Source organism: Rhinoderma darwinii, chromosome 5 (genome assembly GCF_050947455.1).
Source record: "Rhinoderma darwinii isolate aRhiDar2 chromosome 5, aRhiDar2.hap1, whole genome shotgun sequence".
NCBI classification, from domain to species: domain Eukaryota; kingdom Metazoa; phylum Chordata; class Amphibia; order Anura; family Rhinodermatidae; genus Rhinoderma; species Rhinoderma darwinii.
Window position 1 is genome coordinate 99,980,528 of NC_134691.1, and position 26,102 is coordinate 100,006,629.

The 26,102-nt window shown below is 42.8% G+C and overlaps 1 protein-coding gene across 3 annotated transcripts in view; it reads left to right on the forward strand.

Annotated features, from left to right (window-relative positions):
- SS18 (SS18 subunit of BAF chromatin remodeling complex) overlaps positions 1–26,102 on the forward strand; it is a 76,887-nt gene that overhangs the window by 26,206 nt on the left and 24,579 nt on the right. Inside the window, exons 4-7 of one of the 3 annotated variants that reach the window (XM_075826323.1) lie at positions 9,342–9,495; positions 10,182–10,403; positions 10,647–10,814; positions 14,157–14,261. In XM_075826323.1, the coding sequence (XP_075682438.1) occupies positions 9,342–9,495; positions 10,182–10,403; positions 10,647–10,814; positions 14,157–14,261 (649 nt within the window). The remainder of the gene's footprint in view (positions 1–9,341; positions 9,496–10,181; positions 10,404–10,646; positions 10,815–14,156; positions 14,262–26,102) is intronic. The other 2 variants (XM_075826325.1, XM_075826324.1) reach the window with 2 other exon arrangements.

Here is a 26,102-nt window from a genome sequence, read left to right on the forward strand (position 1 = left end):
CATAATACACCTCATGACACTGCTCTTCATTATGCCACTGCATGACTGTTGTAAATCAACTACAATATTTTGTGTGACAATGACAAGTCCATGGTTTTCACAATCATTGTAAGTTCCGTTTTTTCTTTGTTTTTCAGTTGTTTTTTTTTTCATTGTACGATTGCAAATAATGCATGTCTTGTGCCACTTTTTCTTTTTAACATAGCCGCACAACTTTTCTGATGCGTTTTTGGTTTCATAAATATAACCCATTGTCCCCATGGCCTGGTTAAAGTGGTTGTCCTCTAACCACAGGGTAGGGATAACTTACTGATCGGTGGGGGGGCTGACCGCTGGGACCCCCACCGGTCACTAGAACGGGGGCCCCCCATTCCTCTGAATGGCGCGTTTGGTTGGGCATACTCTCTGCCGCTCCAATGGCTGTATCGGATTGCCAGAGATAGCAGAGTACAGCGCTTGGCTATTTCCATCAACAAAAATAACTTATTTAATGTAAACCAGGTCTGGGCCATTAAGAAAGAAGTAAAGCTTTATATTGCTTTAGGCCTCTGTGTCCTTTCAAGTAGCATACCCCCAGTGATATAAAATCTTCAGTGCTAAAAGATCCTTATGAACAACATATTTTGTGGAGATTTTCCATTCAAAGCTCAGCCGGTCGTTGCGCACCACTCCTCAGCCACTTGAGACCTAAAACTGATGCAACTGATGTGTGAACACACCCTTACGGATACAGTGGTGCTGCAGTTCGGTCATAGGCACTGTTTCTACAGGTCTGCCAGCTTAAATTACGCATGCCCCTCCCCTGCCCTTTTAGACTTGACAGTGTCCAGGCTATTGTAATCATGTGTTTTATTTAACTAGAAGATTCCGTCTACAGACACACAACTTCTCGTAATTCACTGTTTGGATGACTTCTTTTAGCTCTGTTTTCTCTAACAGCTGACGTCAGCAGGGAGGAAGTAAAGGGCTGCAGTATGAATATTCCTCCTCATACTGAAATGAATAAAGTGTGCAGCCTATAAGAGAATAAAACTAATAAGCCTCATTGAGTTTTTTTTTTTTTTTTTTTTAAATCTAGAGTTGAAGTTTGAATACACACTGAAATGTATATCCTAAGAGGTTTTTAAGTAAAACACTGCCCTTAATTCTTTTGAATTTCATACTCCATGTGTGCCCAGCCTGCCAAAAGAGGGGGGGGGGTGGTTTAATAGTCACCTTGTATAATGCTAAACCTAAATAGCATGTTTTATCGTTTAAAGGCTTTCCTTTTTAAAGACAAGGCTAGTGGAGAGGCTGACTGTAGTATTCAATAGGATGGAAAATGTCTGCGCCTGCCCATTATTAATTTTGTGCCCTATTTAACGCCTTGTCAGTTCGTGTATGGGGCTTTTCCGATTCTCCCCTGCTGGCAAATGTGAAAAGGGAATGAAGAATGGGGCGTGTTGGATTTAATCATGCTTTGTTCCCATTGGAGAGAAGACCTTGCCAAAGGAGTCTGGCAGCTGATTATTCCTCTCTTCCCATAAAAAAACAAACATGCACACTTGCCTTAGTGGGCGTGTTTATGGTGCGCTCTAAAGGGTAAATTTTGGCCAACAACTTAAGCTGGTTATACACTTAACGGTTTGGCTGCTTCCATACGCATTAGGCCTCGTTCACATCAGCGTCTGGTTCTGTTTAGGGTTTCCGTTCACCCATTCCGTCAGATGAACGGAAAGCCAAACTGCTTCCATTTGCAATACCATTGATTTCAATGGTAATGCTTCCATTGCAAATGGTTTCTGTTCTGTAAAGTAAACAATAGCGTAGTCAACTATGCTTTGTTTCGTCTAAAAAAATGGAAGCTTTACGGAACAGAAACAAGCGGAAACCATTTGCAATGGAAGCATTACTATTGAAATCAATGGTAATGTCAATGGGAGCTATTGTTTCCGTTTGGGGTTTCTGTTCACCCATTCCGTCAAATGCTGATGTGAACGAGGTCTTGGACTGATGGTTGATCCCAACGGAATTGGAAGGTTTGGTCCTCAATGGGTAGGGCCAGTTTTACTTCTGCTCTCCTCGACTGGGGAATGCAGAAGTTGAATAGAACAGGAGATGAGGAGCAGGAAAGTGTTGTGACAAAGTTCAACTTGGATGTCAACATGGTTTTCCTTTGTAACTAGACATTACAATACATATCCTACAGTACTGAAACTTGCCCAAACTACGGAACATGAAACTAGAACATTGGGCAAAATACTGTGCCTTGCTAAAGTACCACCCCCCCCCCCCCTTTTGCATTTTTCATGTTTTGTCACACTCAGATTTAAAATCCATTTTAATTCCATTTTATGTAATGGACCTGATCACCGTGGAATGAAAAAAACAGAACCAAAAGGCTTGTTTTTAAAAATAACTAAAATCTGAAAAGTTCTGTCTTCATTTGTATTCACCCTCTACGATGAAACTACTAAATAAGGTCTGGTTAAACCAATTCACTTCAGAAGTCGCAACTAGTAGAATAAGGCCCTCCTGTGTGCGCTCAAAGTGTCAAATGATGTCAGTATAAATACACCTGTTCTGAGAGGCCCCTGAGTCTACAGCACCACTAAGCAAGCAACATGGAGACTAATGAGCTTTTCAAACCGCTCAGAGACCGTTGTGAAGTATAAATCGGGGTTGGGTTAAAAAAAACAAAAGAACCCCAAACTTTGAGCATTCCATGGAGCAATGTTAAATCTATTATAACAGAATGGAAAGAATATGGCGCAACTCCAAAACTCAGACTGGGCAAGCAGGGCATTAATCAGAGACTCCACAAAGACACCAATGATAACTCTGAAGAAGCTCCAAAGATCCACTCTGATAGCTGTGACTGTCTTAGGACTACTGTATAAGCTGTACATTCCACAGAGTGGGGCTTTATGGAAGTCAAGAAAAAAAGCCATTGCTTAACCCCTTAGTGACCACTAATACGCCTTTTTACGTCGGTCACTAATGGGCTTTAGGCTAGGCTGACGCCTTTTCACGTCAGCCTAGTCTAAGTCCTGCACGGGTCTCCCGTGCAGGCAGGAGCCGGGGCTCTGCTGTCTGATGACAGCTGAGCTCCTGCTCCAACGCCCGCGATCGAAGTTTACTTCGATCGCGGCCGTTTAACCCGTTAAATGCCGCCGTCAATAGCGACCGCGGCATCTAACTTTGTTTACAGAGGGAGTGCGCTCCCTCTGTCACCCATCGGCGGCCCGCGAATGCAATCGCGGGTCTCCGATGGGGTGTCATGGCAGCCGGGGGCCTGATAAAAGCCCCCAGGTCTGCCTTGGACATATGCCTGCTAGGACGCGCCGGAGGCATGTCCTAACAGATTGCCTGTCAGATTTACACTGACAGGCAATAATGCTCTGGTATACGAAGTATACCAGAGCATTATAGCAGCGATCGGAATATCGCACAGTAAAGTCCCCTAGTGGGACTAATAAAATAAGTCATCAAAGTGAAATAAAGATTATTATTAAGTACAGTAAAAAAATAAATCCATTTTTTTCCATAAAAAGTGGTTTTATTTAGTAAGTGTAAAAAAAAAAAAAAAAGTACACATATGTGGTATCGCCGCGACCGTAATGACTCCATTATTAAAGTTAATATGTAATTTAAACCGCAAAGTGAACACCGTAAAAAAAAACGCAAAAAACCATGGCGAAATTGCAATTTTTTTCCATTGCCCCCCAAAAAAGTCATAATAAAAATGAATCAATAAGTGCCATGCACACCAAAACAGTACCATTCAAAACTACGTCTTGTCCCGCAGAAAACAAGCCCAAAAAATCACTACATTGATGGAAAAATAAAAAAATTACGGCTCTTGGAAAGCGACGATGCAAAAGCAAATAATTTTAGTTCAAAAGTGTTTTTATTGTGCAAAAGTCGTAAAACATAAAAAAACCTCCACATATGTGGTATCGCCGTAATCGTACCGACCCATAGAATAAAGGTAACATGTTATTTACGTCGCATAGTGAACGGCGTCAATTTAAAAACGCATAGAACAATGGCGGAATTTCAGTGTTTTTTTTTTTTTTATAATCCCCCCCCCCCCCCAAAAAGGTTAATAAAAGTTAATATAAAAATTATATGTACCCAAAAATGGTGCTATTAAAAAGCACAACTAATCCTGCAAAAAACAAGTCCTCATACAGCTATGTAGACGAAAAAATAAAAAAGTTATAGCTCTTTGAATGCGACTATAGAAAAACGAATAAAATAGGTTGGTCATTAGGGCCTAAAATGGGCTGGTCACTAAGGGGTTAAAGAAAAATAAATAAATAAAACACTTTGTTAACCAAACAACATGTGACAGACCCTCCAAACACATGGAAGGTTTACTGCTCAGTTGAGACTAAGATTGAACATTTTTGCTATCGTGGGAAATATTGTGTGTGGCGCTAACCTGACATCTCCCACCATCTGAAGGACAGCATTCCCACAGTGGAGCATGGTGGTGACAGTGTCATGCTGGGGGGGGGATGCTTTTCATTGGCAGAGACTGGAAAAGTGGTCAGGATTGAAGGAAAGATGGATGGCCGTAAATACAGGGCAATTTGTGAGGGGAAACCTTTTTCGGTCTACCAGAGATTTTGGATTAGGATGCGGGTTCACGCTCCAATAGGACAATGACCCTAAACATACTACTAAGGCTACATTCAGACGAACGCATGCACCCTCACACGTGAAAAACAGTTTTTCACGTCCGAGGTGCACCCGTGCGGGACACGTTATCACGGATCCCTCATAGACTAGAGTCTATGGAGGGATGCGTGAAAACGCAAGAAAATAGGATGTCCTATTTTTCCATGTACCCTTCACACGCTCCGTTGAAACAACGGCCATGTGAACGGCCCCATTGAAATACATGAGTCCGTGTGACAGCCTTTGTTTTAATGGCCATCACACGGACGATTCACACGCTCGTTTAAATGTTTCCTCTTGAACCACTCCAGTGCAGCTTAAGGGCTCATTCAAAGAATAACTACACTGTCATCATACTTCTGATACATCTCTATGACTTATCAAAAAGGGAGTCTGGATGCTGAGACACCCACTGTTCTGAAACGAAGGTGCGGAAGTGCTCAACTGTCAAGCCGAAGACGGCTCACATAGACGTTCTATGTGATCGGTCTTCAGGCTGAACGTATCACAGCCGAAGGAGCAAATCTCTCAACTTTGCACCTTAGTTTCATAATGACGGGGGGGGGGCTCGGCACCCGGACCCCAGGGCTGTCCTACCAATATTTCCTGTTAGGGCATACTTAGTACACAGGCAGTTGTTAGGACATACCAATCAGTGCCCCGTCTAATGTACTGTAATATAGATATATTCTAGTACATTAAAGTTAAAAAAATAGAGTATAAACAAAGTAATGTGAAATAAAAAAAAAATACACATACAAATTTTTTACAATAAACGTTAAAATAAGTCTCAATACATAAAATATACACACATTCAGTATTAGCGCAGCCGTAATAACCTGCACAACAATTTTTTTGTGCCATTTATGATGTGTACGTTGTAAAAAAATAAAATAAAAACTGTTTTCTATCACTTGTGAGACACGAGGTGTGATGAATTTAACCTCCATTTGCCTCACATTAATAGTAATTAACCCCATCATGTACCTTACACATTAACCCATTATGACTGAGAAATATGATGGGGTTAATTACTATTAATGTGCGGCACGTGGAGTTTAAATTAATCCTCACACCACGCGCCTCACATCAGAAAATGGAAGGATTTTTTTGTTATTACTGTTGGCAAAGTATCGAAATCGCAATACTAAATTCTGGTATCGTGATATCCCCAGTCTAGATGTGCTAAGCTAATAGAGACTTGTATCTGTATATGCAGCAAAAGGCGGTGCCACAAAGTACTGACTTTCAGGGGGTGAATACTTAAAGAGGCTCTGTCACCAGATTTTGCAACCCCTATCTGCTATTGCAGCAGATCGGCGCTGCAATGTAGATTACAGTAACGGTTTTATTTTTTAAAAACGAGCATTTTTGGCCAAGTTATGACCATTTTTGTAGTTATGCAAATGAGGCTTGCAAAAGTCCAAGTGGGCGTGTTTAAAAGCAAAAGTCCAAGTGGGCGTGTATTATGTGCGTACATCGGGGCGTTTTTAATACTTTTACTAGCTGGGCGCTCTGATGAGAAGTATCATCCACTTCTCTTCAGAACGCCCAGCTTCTGCCTGATCACTGCTGTGACGTCACTCACAGGTCCTGCATCATGTCGGACGAGCGAGGACACATCGGCACCTGAGGCTACAGTTGATTCTGCAGCAGCATCAGCGTTTGCAGGTAAGTAGCTACATTGACTTACCTGCTAACGCCGAGGCTGCTGCAGAATCAACTGAAGCCTCTGGTGCCGATGTGTCAGACACGATGCAGGACCTGTGAGTGACGTCACAGATCTGCACTGCCAGAAGCTGGGCGTTCTGAAGAGAAGTGGATGATACTTCTCATCAGAGCGCCCAGCTAGTAAAAGTATTAAAAACGCCCCGATGTACGCACATAATACACGCCCACTTGGACTTTTGCAAGCCTCATTTGCATAACTACAAAAATGGTCATAACTTGGCCAAAAATGCTCGTTTTTTAAAAATAAAAACGTTACTGTAATCTACATTGCAGCGCCTATCTGCTGCAATAGCAGATAGGGGTTGCAAAATCTGGTGACAGAGCCTCTTTAAGCACATTTAGGCTATGTTCACACAGAGTATTTTGGGGGAGGAATATCTGCCTCAAAATTCCGTTTGGAACTTTGAGGCAGATATTCCTCTCCCTGCACGCCGATTTTCGCGGCAATTATAGCGCCGTTTTTCGCCCGCGGCCATTGAGCGCCGCGGGCATAAAACAGCGAGAAATACGCTTTCTCCTGCCTCCCATTGAAGTCAATGGGAGGTCGGAGGCGGAAGCGCCCGAAGATAGGGCATGTCGCTTCTTTTTCCCGCGAGGCAGTTTTACTGCTCGCGGGAAAAAGACGCCGACGCCTCCCATTGAAATCAATGGGAGGCGTTCTCGGGCTGTTTCTGCCGAGTTATGCGACGCGGTTTCCGCGTCAAAAAACTCGGCAAAATACCCCGTGTGAACATAGCCTTAAAGTTCTCTCTTTTTTTTTTCTTCAAGCCTTGTAAAAAATATTTTGCTCCTCCGTGGTAGTCATGTTGTATAAATCAAATGGCCCAACCCTCTCCAAAATCCATTTTTAATTCAAGGCTGTAATACAACAAAACAGGGAAAACCCCAAGGGAGGGAAATACTTTCACAAGGCACTGTACATGCTCAAATATCATTGTTTAGTCCTGTTTGACCTTGCGCTTCATTCACACGTCAGGGCTCTATTCTGGCGTTCCGTTGGAGCTTCCCGTTAGAACGGAGTCCTTCATGAAACAAATGGAAACAATAGGTTTACGTTTGCATCACCATTGATTTAAAGAGGCTCTGTCACCAGATTTTGCAACCCCTATCTCCTATTGCAGCAGATCGGCGCTGCAATGGAGATTACAGTAAAGTTTTTTTTTTTTTTTAAAACGAGCATTTTTGGCCAAGTTATGACCATTTTTATATTTATGTAAATGAGGCTTTCTAAAGTACAACTGGGCGTGTTTAAAGTAAAAGTACAAGTGGGCGTGTATTATGTGCGTACATCGGGGCGTTTTTAGTACTTTTACTAGCTGGGCGTTGTGTATAGAAGTGTATGATGCTGACGAATCAGCATCATCCACTTCTCTTCACAACGCCCAGCTTCTGGCAATGCAAAGACACAGCGTGTTCTCGAGAGATCACGCTGTGACGTCACTCACTTCCTGCCCCAGGTCCTGCATCGTGTCGGACGAGCGAGGACACATCGGCACCAGAGGCTACAGTTGATTCTGCAGCAGCATCAGCGTTTGCAGGTAAGTAGCTACATCGACTTACCTGCAAACGCCGATGCTGCTGCAGAATCAACTGTAGCCTCTGGTGCCGATGTGTCCTCGCTCGTCCGACACGATGCAGGACCTGTGAGTGACGTCACAGCGTGATCTCTCGAGAACACGCTGTGTGTCTGCACTGCCAGAAGCTGGGCTTTCTGAAGAGAAGTGGATGATACTTCTATACACAACGCCCAGCTAGTAAAAGAAGTAAAAACGCCACGATGTAATGAACACAATACACGCCCAGTTGTACTTTTACTTTAAACACGCCCAGTTGTACTTTAGAAAGCCTCATTTACGTAAATATAAAAATGGTCATAACTTGGCCAAAAATGCTCGTTTTAAAAAAAACAAAATGTTACTCTTCTCTCCATTGCAGCGCCGATCTGCTGCAATAGGAGATAGGGGTTGCAAAATCTGGTGACAGAGCCTCTTTAAAGAGGCTCTGTCACCAGATTATCAAATCCCTATCTCCTATTGCATGTGATCGGCGCTGCAATGTAGATAACAGCAACGTTTTTGTTTTTTTTAAAACGATCATTTTTGGCTAAGTTATGAGCAATTTTATATTTATGCAAATGAGGCTTTCTAATGGACAACTGGGCGTGTTTTCTCTTATTTCCAACTGGGCGTGTATTGTGTTTTTTTTTAGCAAGTGGGCGTGTTTACTTTCACTGCACAATCACACTGTGCTGTGGATCATGCTGGGCTGGAACAATGAGAAGTGCAGGACACTGATTGGCCGCTGATTGGTCAGCGTCATACACTCCTCTGTACAACGCCCAGTTGGTAAAAAATAAAAACACGCCCAGTTGTCCATTGAGAAACTCATTAGCATAAATCTAAACTAGCTCATAACTTGCTAAAAAATGATCGTTTTTCAAAATAAAAACCACTGCTGTTATCTACATTACAGCGCCAATCAGATTATGTAGGAGATAGGGCACTTATAATCTGGTGACAGAGCCTCTTTAAATTGTAACAGATCCGGTGCAAATGTTTTCCGTTTGTCTCAGTTGTGCAAGGGATCCGTCGTTTGACGGAATCAATACCGTAGTCGACTGCGCTATTCATTCTGTCAAAACGACGGAACCATTACACAGCTGAGACAAATGGAAACCATTTGCACCAGATCCGTCACCATTGAAATCAGTGGTGGTGCAAGCGGAAACCTATTGTTTCCGTTTGTCAGGGCTCTGTTCTAACGAGAAGCTCCGACGGAACGCCAGAACGGAGCCCTGGGGCAGATGTGAATGAAGCCTTATTGGTTTTATTTTCCATTTCTTGTAACCGTAAGCAGTTAACGATCTATGATGCATGTCAGTCTGTAAAATGAGACACTTTTATTTTTGTATACCTTGCATTAAATCTGTTGTAAATCTGCTTAAGCTCCCCACACAGAATATGCCTATGGGTCCAGCAGGGATGAATCAGAGTGGCCCTCCACAGCCACCACGTTCTCACAACATGCCTTCAGAAGGGATGGTAGGCGGGGGTCCGCCTGCACCACACATGCAAACCCAGATGAACGGCCAGATGCCTGGTAAGAATCCCTTCTCTAAGGTGTTAACACCATTGTTGCTTAGCAACCAATCGACGTGCGGGCTCAGGGGATACTAGATTGTTGATGACAAAACTGCCTAGAATCCCCCGGAGTACGAGCTCTCTTGCAGTTTGTTAGCTACAGAGCTACGTGACCTGTATTCACTGCTTATCTTTCTGCCCTTGGGCTTTGATGCGGCTGACACACAGCATCGCTGTGATGAGCAGAACTGTCTAAATTTAGTCTGTGTGAAACCACACAGTACAGCTGGCTCTCAAAAGCTTTTTTGTCGAGAGATTGGCCATTGGCTCTGCAAATGTAAAACCCTTCGAAGCAATAAAACCGTACCTGTGCTCTGTCACCCTTTCACTGCCAGGTCATGATTTGGTGTTTGCAGGTGGTACGCGGTGTAATAAAGGAACATATGCTCCGTCATGTATCTCGTGTATAGTAGAAGCATGGCTGTTTTTATTTCACTCTGATGCCTAGAAAGGTATGTTTCTAAAATTGACAATTGATACACTTCTTTGATGTATTTACACAATGGTAATGGAATAATTAGTGACAAAAATGGCAGCCCTTTAAAGGGCGCGTGTCTCAATGGCTTCACAGATTTTTTTTACATCTCTCCCACAAGTTTTTTGTTAAAATATTACTTTAAAAAAATGTATTTTTTATTTTTTAAGGACCAAACCATATGCCTATGCAAGGACCAGGATCTAATCAACATAACATGACAAATAGCTCAATGCCTATGCCTTCTACTAATCATGGTTCCATGGGAGGCTATAATCACACTGTGCCATCTTCACAAAGTATGCCAGTCCAAAATCAGATGGGTATGAATCAAGGCCAGTCAATGGGCAACTACGGTCCTAGGCCAAGCATGAATATGCAGCCAAATCAAGGTAACTAAATAGATTTCAGTTGGTCCTGTCTTGTCATGTGTTGAGTGACATTGGAGGAGATTATGATTCACTGAATAAAATCCGCAGTTAGTTGAGCATATTATTGTGAACCCATAATGACGCAAGTCTGGTATACTTTTAGTTTGAAGGCTTTGAAATAGGGAAAATCTTGTGGGGTGGACGTTCTATAAGCATTTTTATAGTACTGCTTTATCCGGTAACTCAATTGATCTTATTTTTCAGGTGCAATGATGCATCAACAGCCCCCCTCGCAGCAATATAACATGCCTCAGGGTGGTGGACAGCATTACCAGGGGCAGCAGCCACCTATGGCAATGATGGGCCAGGTTAATCAGGGGAATCACATGATCGCTCAGAGGCAAATTCCACCTTACAGACCACCTCAGCAAGGTACAATAAAAAAAACTACAATGCAAATGGTCACACTGTTGATTTGACTTGTTATTTTTGTGTGTTAATGAAAATGTCACATGACAGACCTTATTAACTGGTTCCCGACCGCTGGCTGTATTTTTACGGCCAGCGGTCAGGGTCCTTAAAACCTGAGCCATAGACTTTTTACGGCTCGGGTTTTAACTTTCTGCCCGAGCAGCTGAATGTCGGGTCTCCGGCTGTCAGTGACTGCCGGGGACCTTGAGGAGAGGATAGAAGCAGCTTTCACTGCTTCTGTCTTCTCCGATGTCTTTTTACACAGCGCTCAACGAACGCTGTGTATATGAATAGAGACAGCAGCAGCGGCGCTGTCTCTATTCCTCCCGGTGTTCATGTGACTGGTCACATGATCGCCGGGTACTGTTAGTGACAGACTGCTGCTGGGTCTTACTAGACCCAGCACAGCCCTATTAGTGACAATCGTCACTATGAGAGGGCTGATTTCCCCTGTAACTGGGGCTTCAGTGGAAAAGATGGTGTAAAAGAAAGAAAAAAAATATATAAGGTTCCCCAAAGGTCTTTTTTGACCTTTGAGGGACAGACCATAGTAATAAAAAAAAATAGTAAAGTGCAAAAAAAAATTAAATAATAAATACACATAAAATACCCACCCCAAAAAAAAACTCCCCCCCCCCCCCCCCCCCCCGCCAATCATTGTTGTAACGCTAGCGCTGACCTAATTACCCTAATATAGACATGTAATATATTAAAATTTAAGGTAAACAATGACGATCACAAATAAAAGGTCTATTTTAGGGTAAAACTATGTTATTACCAAAAAAAATAGCTGAAACTTAAAAAAGCTGTTTTTTGTTTTTTTTACTATTTTCAAACTTTATGAATAAAAATTCTAAAATCGCAAAAAAGGATGTGTATAAAAACGATAAAAAAAAGAAACCTGCATTGTCTACGGAAAAAACGTCGCAAAAATCACGTAGTTAGCCCAACAAATAAAAAAGTTTTAGCCATTTAACTAACACAGGCTAAAAAGGGCTAAACGGTGTCTGGTCCTGAAGGCGCAAAATAGCCCCGTCCTGAACTGGTTAAAGGGGTATTCCCATCTTAGAATCCTAGTGGTTGCCATAACTTCCCGATCGTTGCGGATCTCATCACTGGCACCCCTAACAATCTGGATAACAAAGGGTCCAAAATCACTTCAGCATTTCTACTGCATATCGTTGCTGCCGCCCACCGGCTGTGCAGAGAACTGTAACGCTGCTTTGTTCAAGTGAATTGGGGAAGTGTTGTAGTTCCCAGCCGGTGGCCGGGGGCATCGATGAGCTTGAAACATCTGTGAAGCATCTGCGTCAGTTGGTACTTAATTCTAAAGACTGGTGTAGATACCTGCAGCCAGACCCCCACTGATGAGGCAGTGATGGCATATTCTACCCACTATCATTTGGTGGGAAAACATATTTTAATTAGGACATATGTGGTGGCCTCCCACTCTGTGTCCCATTCCACCAGTCGGCAAGAGAAGGATCACCAGAAGGAAGCTTTGGTGGTACTAATATTTTCCTTTCTGCCACGTATGTGGGGTTGTGTAGTTGTATATTGAGGTGTTCGATATAAGGTCTGTCCTGGTAAATTTTAGTGAAATTACATGTGAACGGCTAATTGTTCGGATCCTGGATGGATTTATCAGCGCTTTAAAACATTTTCTAACATTTAGCCCTGGTGTTTAATCTGATTGTTTTGGACTGTTAACCGGAGACTCGCTAGGACAAGACTTGTATTACGCTAAAGACTTCTACTATCTGCCCTTTTCAAAAATGAGTTGGTAAATTAGTCCCCGTAATCGTCTTCTGGGCAGGAAGTACGTAGAATGTCAGGCTGCCTTAGGCCCCATGCACACGAACGTGCTTTTGTGGCCACAATTCCCCCGAAAATCCACGGTAGAACTGCGGCCCCATTCATTCATATGGGGCAATGCACACGACCGTGGTTTCCACGGTCCATGCTTGGCCCTGGAGCCCGTACCGAAGAAAGAACGGGCAAGCCTTATTATGGCCGTGTTGTGCGGTCTGGGCTCATTGAAAATAATGGCCGCGGCCATGTGCACAACCCGTGATTTGCGGGCGGCTCGCAGCTGACTCTGTGGCCGGCTGACCCGAAAATCACAGAAGTGCACATGGCTACGGTTTTGGTCAGTAGGTCTCGGTGAGGCAATGCACTTCACGCATAATCACTTTTGCAGTCACCTTTAATTTATTAATTTAGTAGGTACAAAAAGCACAAACTAGATTCCTTATTGGGATGTTTTTGTTGGTGTCCTAATATAAAAGAGTGATCTTGAAGACGACCGATCATTGAATTGTGCTAAACATTGTTCACTGATTGCTTTCCCCAATTTAAAGGGGTTTTTCAGTTTCAACATCACGTTATGCCACAACAACGTTCTAGTAAGGGGAAGTGAAGCTGCAGGGAAAACCAAGCACCTCCTCGCACACATTTAAATTCATGGCCTCCACTCTGATGAATAGACCGGGCCCCTTCTGTTACGTCCATACATCCCAGTAGGTTTCTTTTTCTGAAGCGGCGAACCCACTTGAAGTCTGTCTCTCTCATATGGCGTTTTCGGTGTCTTTTTTTTTTTTTTTCCGGTCTGAAACACTGTGGTCACATGTAACTTTAAAGTCTGTAGTCTAATGTTGAAAAAGTCTACATACACAGCTTCATGAGATTTTGATGTGTATCAAAGCACAGCATGCTCTAGGTATGGTGTTTGTGTTGGCTCCCTCTATGCTAATTTGCTGTAGTTAGCCAATGGGGTAGAGCTAGCTTCCCTGCCTATGCTGCTGACCAATCGGCGTGAGGCAGCTTGAGGGTAGTTCACGCCCTGTTGGCTAACTTAAGCAAATTGGCATAGAAGAGCAAACACAACAGTGAGGTCCAGGTAAAAAAAAAACAGCGCTGGAATCAGGGAGACATTGCTATTTAGGGTAGCCAACCAGTTTAACTTATAGGAGCTAGTGACATGTCCTATTTTAATATATATATATATATATTACTGCGCTACAGCACCAAATTTGCAGCGGTTATATCTGCATTAACAATCACTCTACAGAAAAAAAGTCGGTGCATCCTATGCAACATTTCGGTTCAGCTCTGTCTGCCGCACTTGATACGTGTATTACCACCTCAGGTCCACCTCAAAAGGTTATGCCATAAAAAAACTTATCTCCACAGTAATAGCAGGATAGGCACCATGACTAACTGCTAAGCTAAATTCATCCAGCTGACATTTGTCATATCACCATTCATGATAGATGGAACTACGTGTTCATCTGTGTTTTGTAGGTCCACCGCAACAATACTCAGGCCAAGAAGATTATTATGGAGACCAGTACAGTCATGGCAGTCAAGGTCCTCCTGAAGGCATGAATCAGCAATACTACCCTGACGGTAATAGTCATTTATCAATTCAGAAATTCTTTTACAAAAGTTTTCCAACAGTTTCCAAATTTTATAAAAACCTTCCCTTAACGACCAGGCCTATTTTGGCCTTAAACCAGGCATTCTTCATTATTTTTTTTTAAATTATTTTTACATCGACTTAGCCGTATAGGGGCTTGTTTTTGTTTGTGGAACGAGTTTAATTTTTTCAATCACACCTATTTTGGGTACATATAATATATGGATTAACTTTTTTTTGAAAGGTAATTAAAAAGAAAACCCTGCTATTCCAGCATTTTTTTCGAGTTTTTTAAATTTACGTCATTCACTATGCGGCATCAATAAAATTTTCCCTTTTATTCTATGGGTCTGTAAATTTACGGCCATACCAAATACGTATAGTTTTTAGTTTTTGTTTTTTTTACTATTTTTAAACAAAAACTTGCATCGCTGCATTCCAAGAGCCATACATTTTTTTTATTTTTTTTTTTACCGTCAATGTAGCCATATGTGGGCTTGTTTTTTGTAAGGCAAGATGTAGTTTTCATTGGTACCAATTAAGGGTACATGGGACTTTTTGATTGATTAACTTTAATTATATATGTTCTTTTTTTTGCTTTGTATGGCGTCCACCAAGCCGTTTTAAATAATGCGTTAACTTTATTACAATTGCGGCGATGCCATGTGTATTTTTTTTTTTTTTTACAATTTAACAAAGTAAATACACTATTTTTATGGAATAATTGTTACATTTTTACCTTTTTTTTTTTTTTTATCCCACTCGGGGACTTCACAATGTGATCTTCTGATTGATTTTAAAATGCTTTGGTATACTTTGTATACCAAACCATTACTGCCTGTCCGTGTACAACAGTAGCCTGGGACGTGCCTCTGGCATTACCAAATTCTCGTACAGTCAATGGTAGGCCTGGGACTGTTCGGCTCCTGGCTGCCATGGCAGCCCATTGGCGATCAGTTGCTATTGACTGTGGCATTTAAGGGGTTAAACAGCCGAGATTGGGGGTTCCTCCAATCCCTGCCATTGCAGAGGAAACCTGCCTGTGAGTCACAGCCGGGCTCCCGCAATGATTGTGCGGGCACCATCACGTACTTACACGTCAGAATGAGGGAATGGGACCCTTCTCGTGATGTGCATGTACGTGAAAATGCGTTAAAGGGTTAAAGCTGGTTTTAATTAAACATTTTAATTGCATTGTCTAAAAAGGTTTAATTGAAGAAGAGTATGTTCATACAGAATTAAATACAGTGCTGTGACAGTTATTTGCCCCTTTCCAATTTTCTACTATTTTTACATTTTTGGCACACTTGAATGTTTCAAATCATCAAACTAATTTTAATATTAGACGAAGGCAGCCCAAGTAAAAACAAAGTGCTGTTTTTAAACTATTTCATTTATTGAAGGAAAAATGCTTTTGCGTTTTACCTGGCCCTACATGAAAAAGTAATTGCCCCTTATCTACTTAAAGAGGCTGTCACCACATTATAAGGGCCCCTTCTCCTACATAAGGAGATCGCCGCTATAATGTAGGTGACAGCAGTGCTTTTTATTTAGAAAAACAATCTATTTTTACCACGTTGTTCCAAGACTTTATGAAAAATATTCTGTGGACTGAAGAGTCAAAGATGGAACTTTTTAGAGGACATGGGTGTTGTTAAATCCTGGGGCAAAGCTTACACCGCATTCCACCTAAAGAACAACATTCAAACATGTTAGTAGTAGTATGATCGTCTGGGGCTGCAATGTTTCTGCAGGACCTGGACAACTTGTCATAATTGATGAGACCATGAATTCTATATTCTACCAGAAAATCCTGAAGAATGTCTGCCCCTTAGTTTGACCTAAAAATCAAACGTAGTTTGGTTATTTAGCAGGACAATGATCCGAATCACACAAGCGAGTCCACCCCTGAATGTCTCAAAAGAAACATAATTAACCTTTTAGTGACCACCAATACGCCTTTTCACGTTGGTCACTAAGTGGCCTTAGGCTAGGCCGTCGCCTTTTCACGTTGGCCTATAGTCTAAGTTCTGCACGGGTCTCCCGTGCAGGCTGGAGCCGGGGCTCTGCTGTCTGATGACAGCTGAGCTCCTGCTCCAACACCGTCAATAGCGACCGCGGCATTTAACTTGTTTACAGAGGGAGTGAGCTCCCTCTGTCACCCATCGGCGGCCCGCAAATGCAAACGCGGGTCTCCGATGGGGTTTTATGGCAGCCGGGGGCTTGATAAAGCCCCCAGGTCTGCCCTGGACATATGCCTATTAGGACGCGCCGGAGTCCTAATATATTGCCTGTCAGATTTACACTGACAGGCAATAATGCTCTGGTATACGAATGTACGACTAATCCCGCAAAAAACAAGTCCTCATACAGCTATGTAGACCAAAAAATAAAAACGTTCTAGCGCTCTGAATGCGACTATAGAAAAACGGATAAAATAGCTTGGTCATTAGGGCCTAAAATGGGCTGGTCACTAAGGGGTTAAGGTTTTGTAGTGGCTGAGTCATAATTCTGATCATTCAGATGGTGTGGCAAGAAATTAAATGGGCAGTTCATGCTCGAAAACCCTCCAATGTAGCCGAATTATAATAATTCTGCAGAGTGAGCCAAAATTCCTTCACAGCGATGGAAAAGTCTCATCACAAGTTATCGCAAACGTTTCATTACAGCTGTTACTGCCAAGTGGTGGCACTACCAGTTATTAGGTTTAGGGTTTTTTTAATCTTTCGCCTCCATACATGGAATAACTACATTTTGCATTTACTCATGTTGTCTTTATCTTATATTAAAATTAGTTGAATGATCTAAAACATTTCAATGTGACAAATTAGCAAAAATTGAAGAAATTGGTTGAGGGGAAAATACTTTTTCACAGCACTGTACATGATATTGAGAACTAATGCAAGAACCTACTGAAAGTATATAGACGATACATTGAGTTTATTTCACCAGTATAAATAACTGATTCCTCTCACTAATGTTTAGCACATTAAGGCCTCATTCCCACGACAGGGTTTCCCGGCCGGGTGCCGGCCGTTCATAAATCGGCCGGCACCCGGCTGCATTAGGAATAATAGACCCCTAATGGGGCTATTCACACGACCGATTTTTTGACGGCCTGGAAAACCGGCCGTCAAAAAATAGGACATGCTCTATCTTCGGCCGGGTGCCCGGCTCCCTTAGAAGTCTATGGTGCCGGGTAATACACGGCCATCACCGGGATGTGTCCCGAGTGATGGCCGGGTTTTCCGGCGCTTGCGCTCTATCTCCTCCTCACAGCGCAGAGTGCATGTGAGGAGGAGGAGTTGATGCCATTCTGACGAATGGCTGTGCGCTGTACACTGTGTAGCAGGGCCGGGGTGTACAGAAGGTGGAAGCGAGCGCTGCGCTGGCTCCCTTCCCATGCTTGTTAAAAGCGCCCTGGCCCGGCGGCACCTTCCATGGCGCCGCTAGCAGCTGCTGCGGCTGCTACTACTGCAGCGACGCCACTATAGCAGAGCAGGGAGGTATCTCCCCGCTCTGCTATGTGCTAGCCGCACTTTAGCTCCTTGAAGGAGCGGAATCCCCGTGTTTTCGGGGATTCCGCTCCTGGACAGAGCGCTTGATGTCTCTGTCCATATCTGGGCAGTGACATCAGGGGAAACTCCTGAAGCGGAATCCCCGAACACATGGGGATTCCCCTTCAGGAGTTGCTGCTGATGTCACTGTCCAGATCTGCCCGGCCCGGCACGGATGCAAAACTTTATGCAAACCGGCCGGGCAGAATGGCCGATTTTACCGGCCGGGGCTCGGGCGCGACCCGGTCGTGTGAATCCCGCCTTAAGGTATTGATTTCAACTCCATTGCCCGCCGTCAATGTCTTGCAAAAGGTCTTAAAGTGCCAGGATGAGGATAGCCTCAAATGCTCTACAGGACGAAGGCACCACCCTGTTTGAGCAGTGGAACAGTGATGCTCAACCCGCCTCCCTCCTACATATTGCCTGTCAGTTTTTGAATCTATGGGGTAGATCACATAGCATCTTTGACGTGGAAACCCTGTTCAAATTAGCACCAAGAAACGTTCCAAACCCCTCCCCCACTCACACACACACACACACCCCATTGATTTTCGACCGATCGTGGAATAAAAAAAGCTGCATTCTCTTTCTTTCAATGCTCCGCCCCTGACCTCCCATTCAAATCAATAGGAGGCAGAAAAAGCCACAGCCTTTGCTTTAGATCAGCGGGTTTTGCCTGCGATTTTTTTTTTTTTTTTTATTCGATTCAACGACTAAAAAAAAAACGCACGCCAAAAAACCCCAAGAAACTGGCTTTAAAAAAAATAAATAAAAATGTTTCTGCCTGACAAAACGCCATGTAAACTTCTCCCTATTCGGCGTAATAGGTATATAGCCATGGCACGCCTGGGCGCATTTAAGCCCCTGGTTGCTATAGCAACCCATTGCCACCTCGTGATTGCATTTCTGGGCACCAATGGGGTGGCAGTGAGCATCCTCCCTCTGTAGCCTTTGACCGCGGCATTGAGTAGAGTTAACCGTTCGAGAATCGGAGGTGACTCCGTTCCCGGTCGTTGCAGTGGGATGTCTGCTGTGTATTGCCATCCACAAAGTGTAACATTACGCCCCATTGCGGCCAATAGACTGTAATTAAGGCGTAATTGTACGTTCAGTTGCTCAAACTGATTAAAGGGGTTCTTCACCTTTTTGAGAAAAATCTTTTCAAATGGGCACAAACTCCTTTTTAAATCACCTGCCGCTCCAGTCCAGAGAGTACAGTGGCTCACCACTGCTCCCCTTTTCATATTGCTGCAACTGACTGCGGCACCGATGTCCGTATGTCTGATACACGGGCACTGCCGCCACTGATTTTGGCTGCAGCAGTCCTGCCGGTACAGCGTCATCACTGCAGCGCTGTATATGGAGACCGATATTTTAAATATGTTCTGAGTATTGGCGGAGGTCCTAGACGTTGGACCCGCCGCAAGCAAACATAAACGGCTGATCCGAAGAATAGGATATCTTTGTTTTAGTCTTGAAAACCCATCTAAAGTGTGTCTGGCATCATGGGCATCTTGGTTATTATGGTCCAAACTCTTAAGAATAAAAGGGCTACAGCGCGATCGCTGTAATACACAGCTGACGCCCACAGCATATGGAGCGGGCTGGGCGCGTGGGCCCGCTCCATACGTCACTATTACTACTTGGTGCACGAAGGTTAAATATTTTACTGATGGTACTATATAGTATTGGTTCCAAGTGTGACTGTATATAGTACTCTACCTACATAGTTTAAGGGGTATCCCTAGAATTCACATTTATCACCTATCCATGTGATCTCTATGGGGCCCCACTGATCACTAGAACGGGGTTCCAGAGCAAAATCTCGGTGAGGAAAACTTTGGATCCAGTAGTGGACAAGCGTCCTCTGCTCCAGTCAAGCTCCTGCTCACTGCGGTGGGTTCAGTGAGGAAGAACGTGGGGTTCGGGACATAAATGTTGGTTCTGGGAATACCCCTTTAAGTAATCAAATAGTGAAAAAATTGTCTACAAAGGACCTGAGGTGGCTTGAAAAGATGTTCTACTTTTTATTTATTTTTATATATTTTTTTGTCTGCAGTATTTTTATTTTATTTTCCTCTGATACCTGCTATTCACTTAAAATGGAAAAAGAGGCAGTACTCCAGAGATCATATCAAATTAGATAAATTCATTCAACCATCAGTGCAAAAGGATGCAACGTTTCAGCTTCTCCATGCCTTTGTCAAGCTATTCGCTTCAAATATTTTGCCCGGAAAAGTATCGTTTGTAGTACATCCACAATTTTGCTCTTTTTCTTATTTAGATCTTGAAAACACCAAACATACTTTTTTTTGGGTAAACTTTTTCTTCGTCCTTTAATCCAATACTATTTCTGGAAAAAAGGGACTTACGGAATTAAAATATACTTTATCCACTGTTTCACTACTAAAATAAAATTTATATATGCAATATATCTAATTATGTGCTTCATAATTGAGAAACTAGGTTTTGCTGAATTTCTAGCGAGGATGACACAGAAATCGGTTTAATAGCAGATTCTAATAGAGCCCGAATGAAGCAAAAAAGGAATGTTGGCGTTTGGTTTTTAAAATCTTTTAGTTACAAGGCAACTCCCCATCCCTCTCTCTGGACTGCACAGTGGGGTTTAATTTTGTGGATGGGGGTGCGAAGGTTCCTTATTTAGAGCAAATTGTTTAGGAGAAATGTATTGACTGCATAGTGGAAAATCATATAAATATAACGTATTTTTCGGACTATAAGACGCACCCAGGTTTTCGACAACAGAAAATCGGAAAAAAAATTATTTAATATTTTACTACTTTTACAAAGAATAAAACTGTTTGTTAAAAAAAAAAAATGTGTTCCGTTTCACCCCATTCTGAGAGCCATAACAGTTATATTTTTCATCGATTTGAGCGGTGTGAGGGCTTATTTTTTGCGTGATGAGCTGTAGTTTTTATTGGCACCATTTTTTAGTACATAAAATTTTTTGATCACTTCTTATTTCAATTTTTTTAGCGCTAAGTTGATAAGAAAACAATGATTACGCCGTTCACCGTGCGAGTTAAATAATGGTATATTGTAATCTGACCTCTACGGACACAGCGATACCAATTTCTTAATTTTTTTTGAAATTTTTTTTTACATTGTGCTTGGGGAAAAATAAGATCCCCCTATGGGACTTGAACCAGCGATCGTTAGATCGCTCGTATAGTACATGGATCAGTTACGGAAACGCTGTTTCCGTAACTCCCATAGTAGTGAATGGAAGTTACGGTAGCCGCGTAGCATGCGAGCTATGCTGTATGTCCTGCACGGTGATCACTGTAAATAAACAATGCCAGAATTGGTGTATTTTGATCATAGTGCCATAAAAGAAAAGAAAGTGATCAAAAAGTTGAATATACCCCATATGATACCAATAAAAACTACAGCACGTCCCACGAAAATCAAGCCTTTGCATCACTCTGTCGATTAAAAAATAAGTTATTGCTCTTAGAATTTGGAGACACGCACAATTCTGTTTTACAGAAAAGTAAATTTTTATTGTGAAAAAGTTGAAAAAACATTCCAAAAAATATATAAATTTGGTATCCCCATAATGGTACTGACTCGCAGACTGAAGTTAACATGTAATTTATACCGCATGTTCAATACCGTATTAAAAAATTATGTAGGAATTGCTGGTTTTCGATCACTTTGCCTCCAAAAAAAATGGAATAAAAAAGTTGCATTTACCCCAAAATGGTACCAATTAAAACTACAGCTTGTTCCCTTATACCACGAAGTCTATGAAAAAATTAGGTTATGGCTCCCGTAAGGCAGGGAGGAAAAATAATCCCCATGTGTAGGCCAGAAGGGAACATTACTTCTGTTTCAAGAGTTGATTATCAAGATCCTAATATTTTGGAACCAGGAAGGGGAGGGCCCAAAAACATTTGTTGGAAGCGATACCGCACTTATTTTACCAGGGAAACTCTTTGGCCTCATGCACACGACCCTATTTTTTCCCACCCGTAAATACTGGCGTAAATACAGGTCCGGTGTCACACGTATTCCACCCGTTTTGCACCAGTATTTACGAACCCGTGCCCGTAAATATGGGTCCGGTGTCACACGTATTCCACCCGTATTTACGAGCACGTTTTTGGCGGCAAAATAGCACTGCACTAATCGGCAGCCCCTTCTCTCTATCAGTGCAGGATAGAGAGAAGGGACAGCCTTTTCTGTAATAAAAGTTAAAGAAATTCATACTTACCCGGCCGTTGTCTTGGTGACGCGTCCCTCTCTTCACATCCAGCCCGACATCCCTGGATGACGCGGCAGTCCATGTGACCGCTGCAGCCTGTGATTGACCTGTGATTGGCTGCAGCGGTCACATGGCCTGAAACGTCATCCAGGACGTCGGGCCGGATGTCGAGAGGGACGCGTCACTAAGGCAACGGCCGGGAGACCGGACTGGAGGAAGCAGGAAGTTCTCGGTAAGTATGAACGTCTTTTATTTTTATTTTTTACAGGTTTATACTGATCGGTAGTCACTGTCCAGGGTGCTGAAAGAGTTACTGCCGATCAGTTAACTCTTTCAGCTCCCTGGACAGTGACTATTTACTGACGTCGCTTAGCAACGCTGCCGTAATGACGGGTGCACACATGTAGCCCCCGTCATTACGAGAGCTCCATAGACTTCTATGGACTGTCCGTGCCGTTATTACGGCCTGAAATAGGACATGTTCTATCTTTTTCAACGGCACGGGCACCTTCCCGTGAGAAAACGGGAAGGCACCCGTCGCCATTAGAAGTCTATGAGCCCGTTATTACGGGTCGTAATTATGACCCGTAATAACGGGAGTTTTTACGGTCGTGTGCATGAGGCCTTTCCTAGTGAAATTCCCCATACTGCAAAGAGTGTGCTTCAAAAGGGGGATAAGAAAGCACCTAGCTCCAATCTGTGGTATGTGGGAGAGGGATAAGGCTTTTTTCAGCCACATGAAACCTCAAAAATTGGATCAAGTGGTGTGGGATGATTGTGCGATGCCTCCTATTCAGCGATGTGCCAGTTATCGCCACTTGTCGCAAACTGACACAGAATCCTTGAACTGAGAGACTTTGGTTTATCACTCCGACAGATCGCTATGCACCTAGGCTGAGATGTGAGCACTATTTAACATTGTGACACAGAGTTTGGGAGTGCAACAACAAACGTGAATGACCGCAAAAGGTGTGCGGAGGTGAATATCTGCACGGACGGATCGTCTGATTGGAAGAATGGTGCATAGTGATCTATTCTGTACTGCAAGTGAAATTGGAATTCACATTCCAAGCCTAGGACGGCAACCAGTTTAGACACAATCAGAAGGCGTTTGCATGACATTGGGCTACGAGCCAGATGTCCAGCTACAGGTGTTCCATTGACCACACGCCACCGCTCTCAAAGGCTATCATGATGCACAGTAAGACTGGAATGGAAGTCTATTCTCTTCAGCGATGAGTCCCGCTTTTGTCTTGGGCGCAATGATAGCCGGACATTGGTTTGGAGACCACGTGGGTAACGCCATGAAGAGGCCTTCACAAGGAAATGTCACACCAGTCCTTCTCCCGGGATTATGGTGTGGGGTGGCATAATGTACGGTAGCCGGGCGTCTTTAGTCTTCAGTTCAGATACACTAACATCTTGGCGTTACATTGGAGAAATAGCCGTACCACTGGTTCCACTACCAAATCAAAGTGTTCCCGAAGCCGTTTTTCAACAGGACAATGCCAGGCCACATGTTGCTCGTGCTACTGTGAGCAGCCTGCGAGGCCTAGGGGCTCATTCAGACAAACAAGAATAACGTCCGTGTGCTGTAGGGAAATCACGCGCAGCACATGGACCCATCGATTTCAATGGGGCCGTTCACACATGCAGCGAGAGTCTGTTGCGTGAAACTCACTGGATGTTCTATATTGGTGTGTTTTCACGTACCTACGGGCCCATTGAAGTCAATGAGTGCGCGAAAACCACGCACCGCACACAGATGCACATCCGTCTACGGTACGTGACTTGCGCATCCATTCAATTGAAAATAATTAAAAAAAGATGTGCTTTGCGAGTGCGTGAGTAACGCATGCCACTCGGAAATCACACTGATGCATAATGCAACACACGGACCAGATTCACACGCGTTTTTTCATGCGCGTGAATCTGATACGCGCGTGTGAATGTAACCTGAACGTGCTAACATGGCCAGCAGCGTTTCCGGACTTGTCTCCCATTGAGCACATCTGAGACGTCGTTGGTCGGCAATCGCAAAGGGAGCAGCCAGTCTTGATTATTTGCATGCCCAACTGCATTCAGCGTGGCATAACATTCCTCAGAAAACCATTAATAACCTCATTGATAGCATGCCAAGGCGTGTAAGTGCGTGTATTTCTGCGTGTGGCGCTAATACTCCATACTGAAAAAATCAAGGTGTTTGGAATAGTTTGCTTGCATTTAAGTTATTTTTTTGGAATTTGCATATCATTAACATGTCTATCAATCCTGTGATTTCCACAATTCCAGACTTTTCCTTCTTGGTGTTGGAATTGCAGTGTTAAAGAGCCTCTGTCACCACATTATAAGTGCCCTATCTCCTACATAAGGAGATCGGCGCTATAATGTAGGCGACCGTAATGCTTTTTATTTTGAAAAACGATCTATTTTAACCCCTTAATGACCGGGCCTGAAAAGACCTTAATGACCAAGCCAGATTTGTTAAATCTGGTATGTCTGACTTTATCAGCGAATAACTCTGCGAAAGTTTTGAATATCCAAGTAATTCTGACATTGTTTTTTTCGTCACATGTTGTACTTGATTTTAGTGGTAAAAGTAGACTGATACGATTTGCGGAAATTAATGGAAAAATTGAAGAAATTTTGTAAAAATTACAATTTTGCCCTTTTTTTAACTGCAATATGTCACATATGTACATACATACTGTACAATTTTTTTTATTAAATATATATTTCCATCGCTTTACTCTATTTTGGCAGCACTTTTGGAAAAAAAATTTTTTTTTTGAGCAATTTAGAAGACTTACAAGTTTAGTAATGATTTTATAAATTTTGAAGTACATTTTGTTTTCCTGCACCAAGCCAGGTTTCCAGAGGCTCATAGGTGTCAGAATGGTGGAAACCCCCACAAGTGACACCATTTTGAAAACTACACCCCTTAAGGTATTTATTAAGGGGTGTTGTAAGTATTTTGACCCCACAGTTATTTTGTAAGAATTCATGCAAAGCAGGCGTAAAAAAATATAATTTCACTTTTTTCATAAAAGTATCACTTTGAAGACCGATTTCTTTGTAAAGCGACCATGAGAATGAAGAAACGCACCCCAAAATCTATCACCCTGTTTCTCCTGTTTTCAAAAATGCCCACATTGTGACCCTAATGCGTTGCCTGGACACACAGCAGGGCCCGAAAGGAAGGGAGCAACCGGAGGCATTCAGGTCTCATTTTTGCTTGAAAATGTTTTAGGCCCCACTGTACATTTGGAGAGGTTTTGAACTGCCAGAACGATAGAAACTCCCCATAAACGACCCCATTTAGAAAACTAGACCCCTTAAGGTATTTATCTAGGGCTGTAGTGAGTATTTTGACCCCACTGTTTTTTGCTAAATTGAATGCATAGCAGGTGAAATAAAAAAACAAAACACTTTTTATATAAAAGTATCACTTTGAAGACCGATTTCTTTGTAAAGCGACCATGAGAATGAAGAAACACTCCCCAAAATCTATCAACCTGTTTTCTCCTGTTTTCAAAAATGCCCCCATTGTGACCCTAATGCGTTGCCTGGACACACGGCAGGGCCCGAAAGGGAGGTAGCACCCGAAGACTTTCAGGACACACATTTTGCTTGAAAATGTTTCAGGTCCCATTACACATTTATAGATGCACTGAGCTGCCAAAAAGATAGAAACTCCCCATAAATGACCCCATTTTGAAAACTAGACCGCTTAAGGCATTCATCTAGGTGTGTACTAAGTATTTTGACCCCACAGTTTTCGCAGGAATTAATGCAAAGCAGGTTGAAAGAAAATGTTATTTCACTTTTTTTCACAAATGTGTCATTTTAAGGTCAGATTTCTTGTACAGAGGACATGAGAATAAGGAAATGCACCAGAAAATGTATCACCCTGTTTCTCCTGTGTTCAAAAATATCCCCATTGTGGCCCTAATGTGTTTCCTGGACACACGGCAGGACCCAAAAGGAAGGGAGCACCCGGAGGCTTTCAGGACACACATTTTGCTTTGAAAATGGGAGGATTC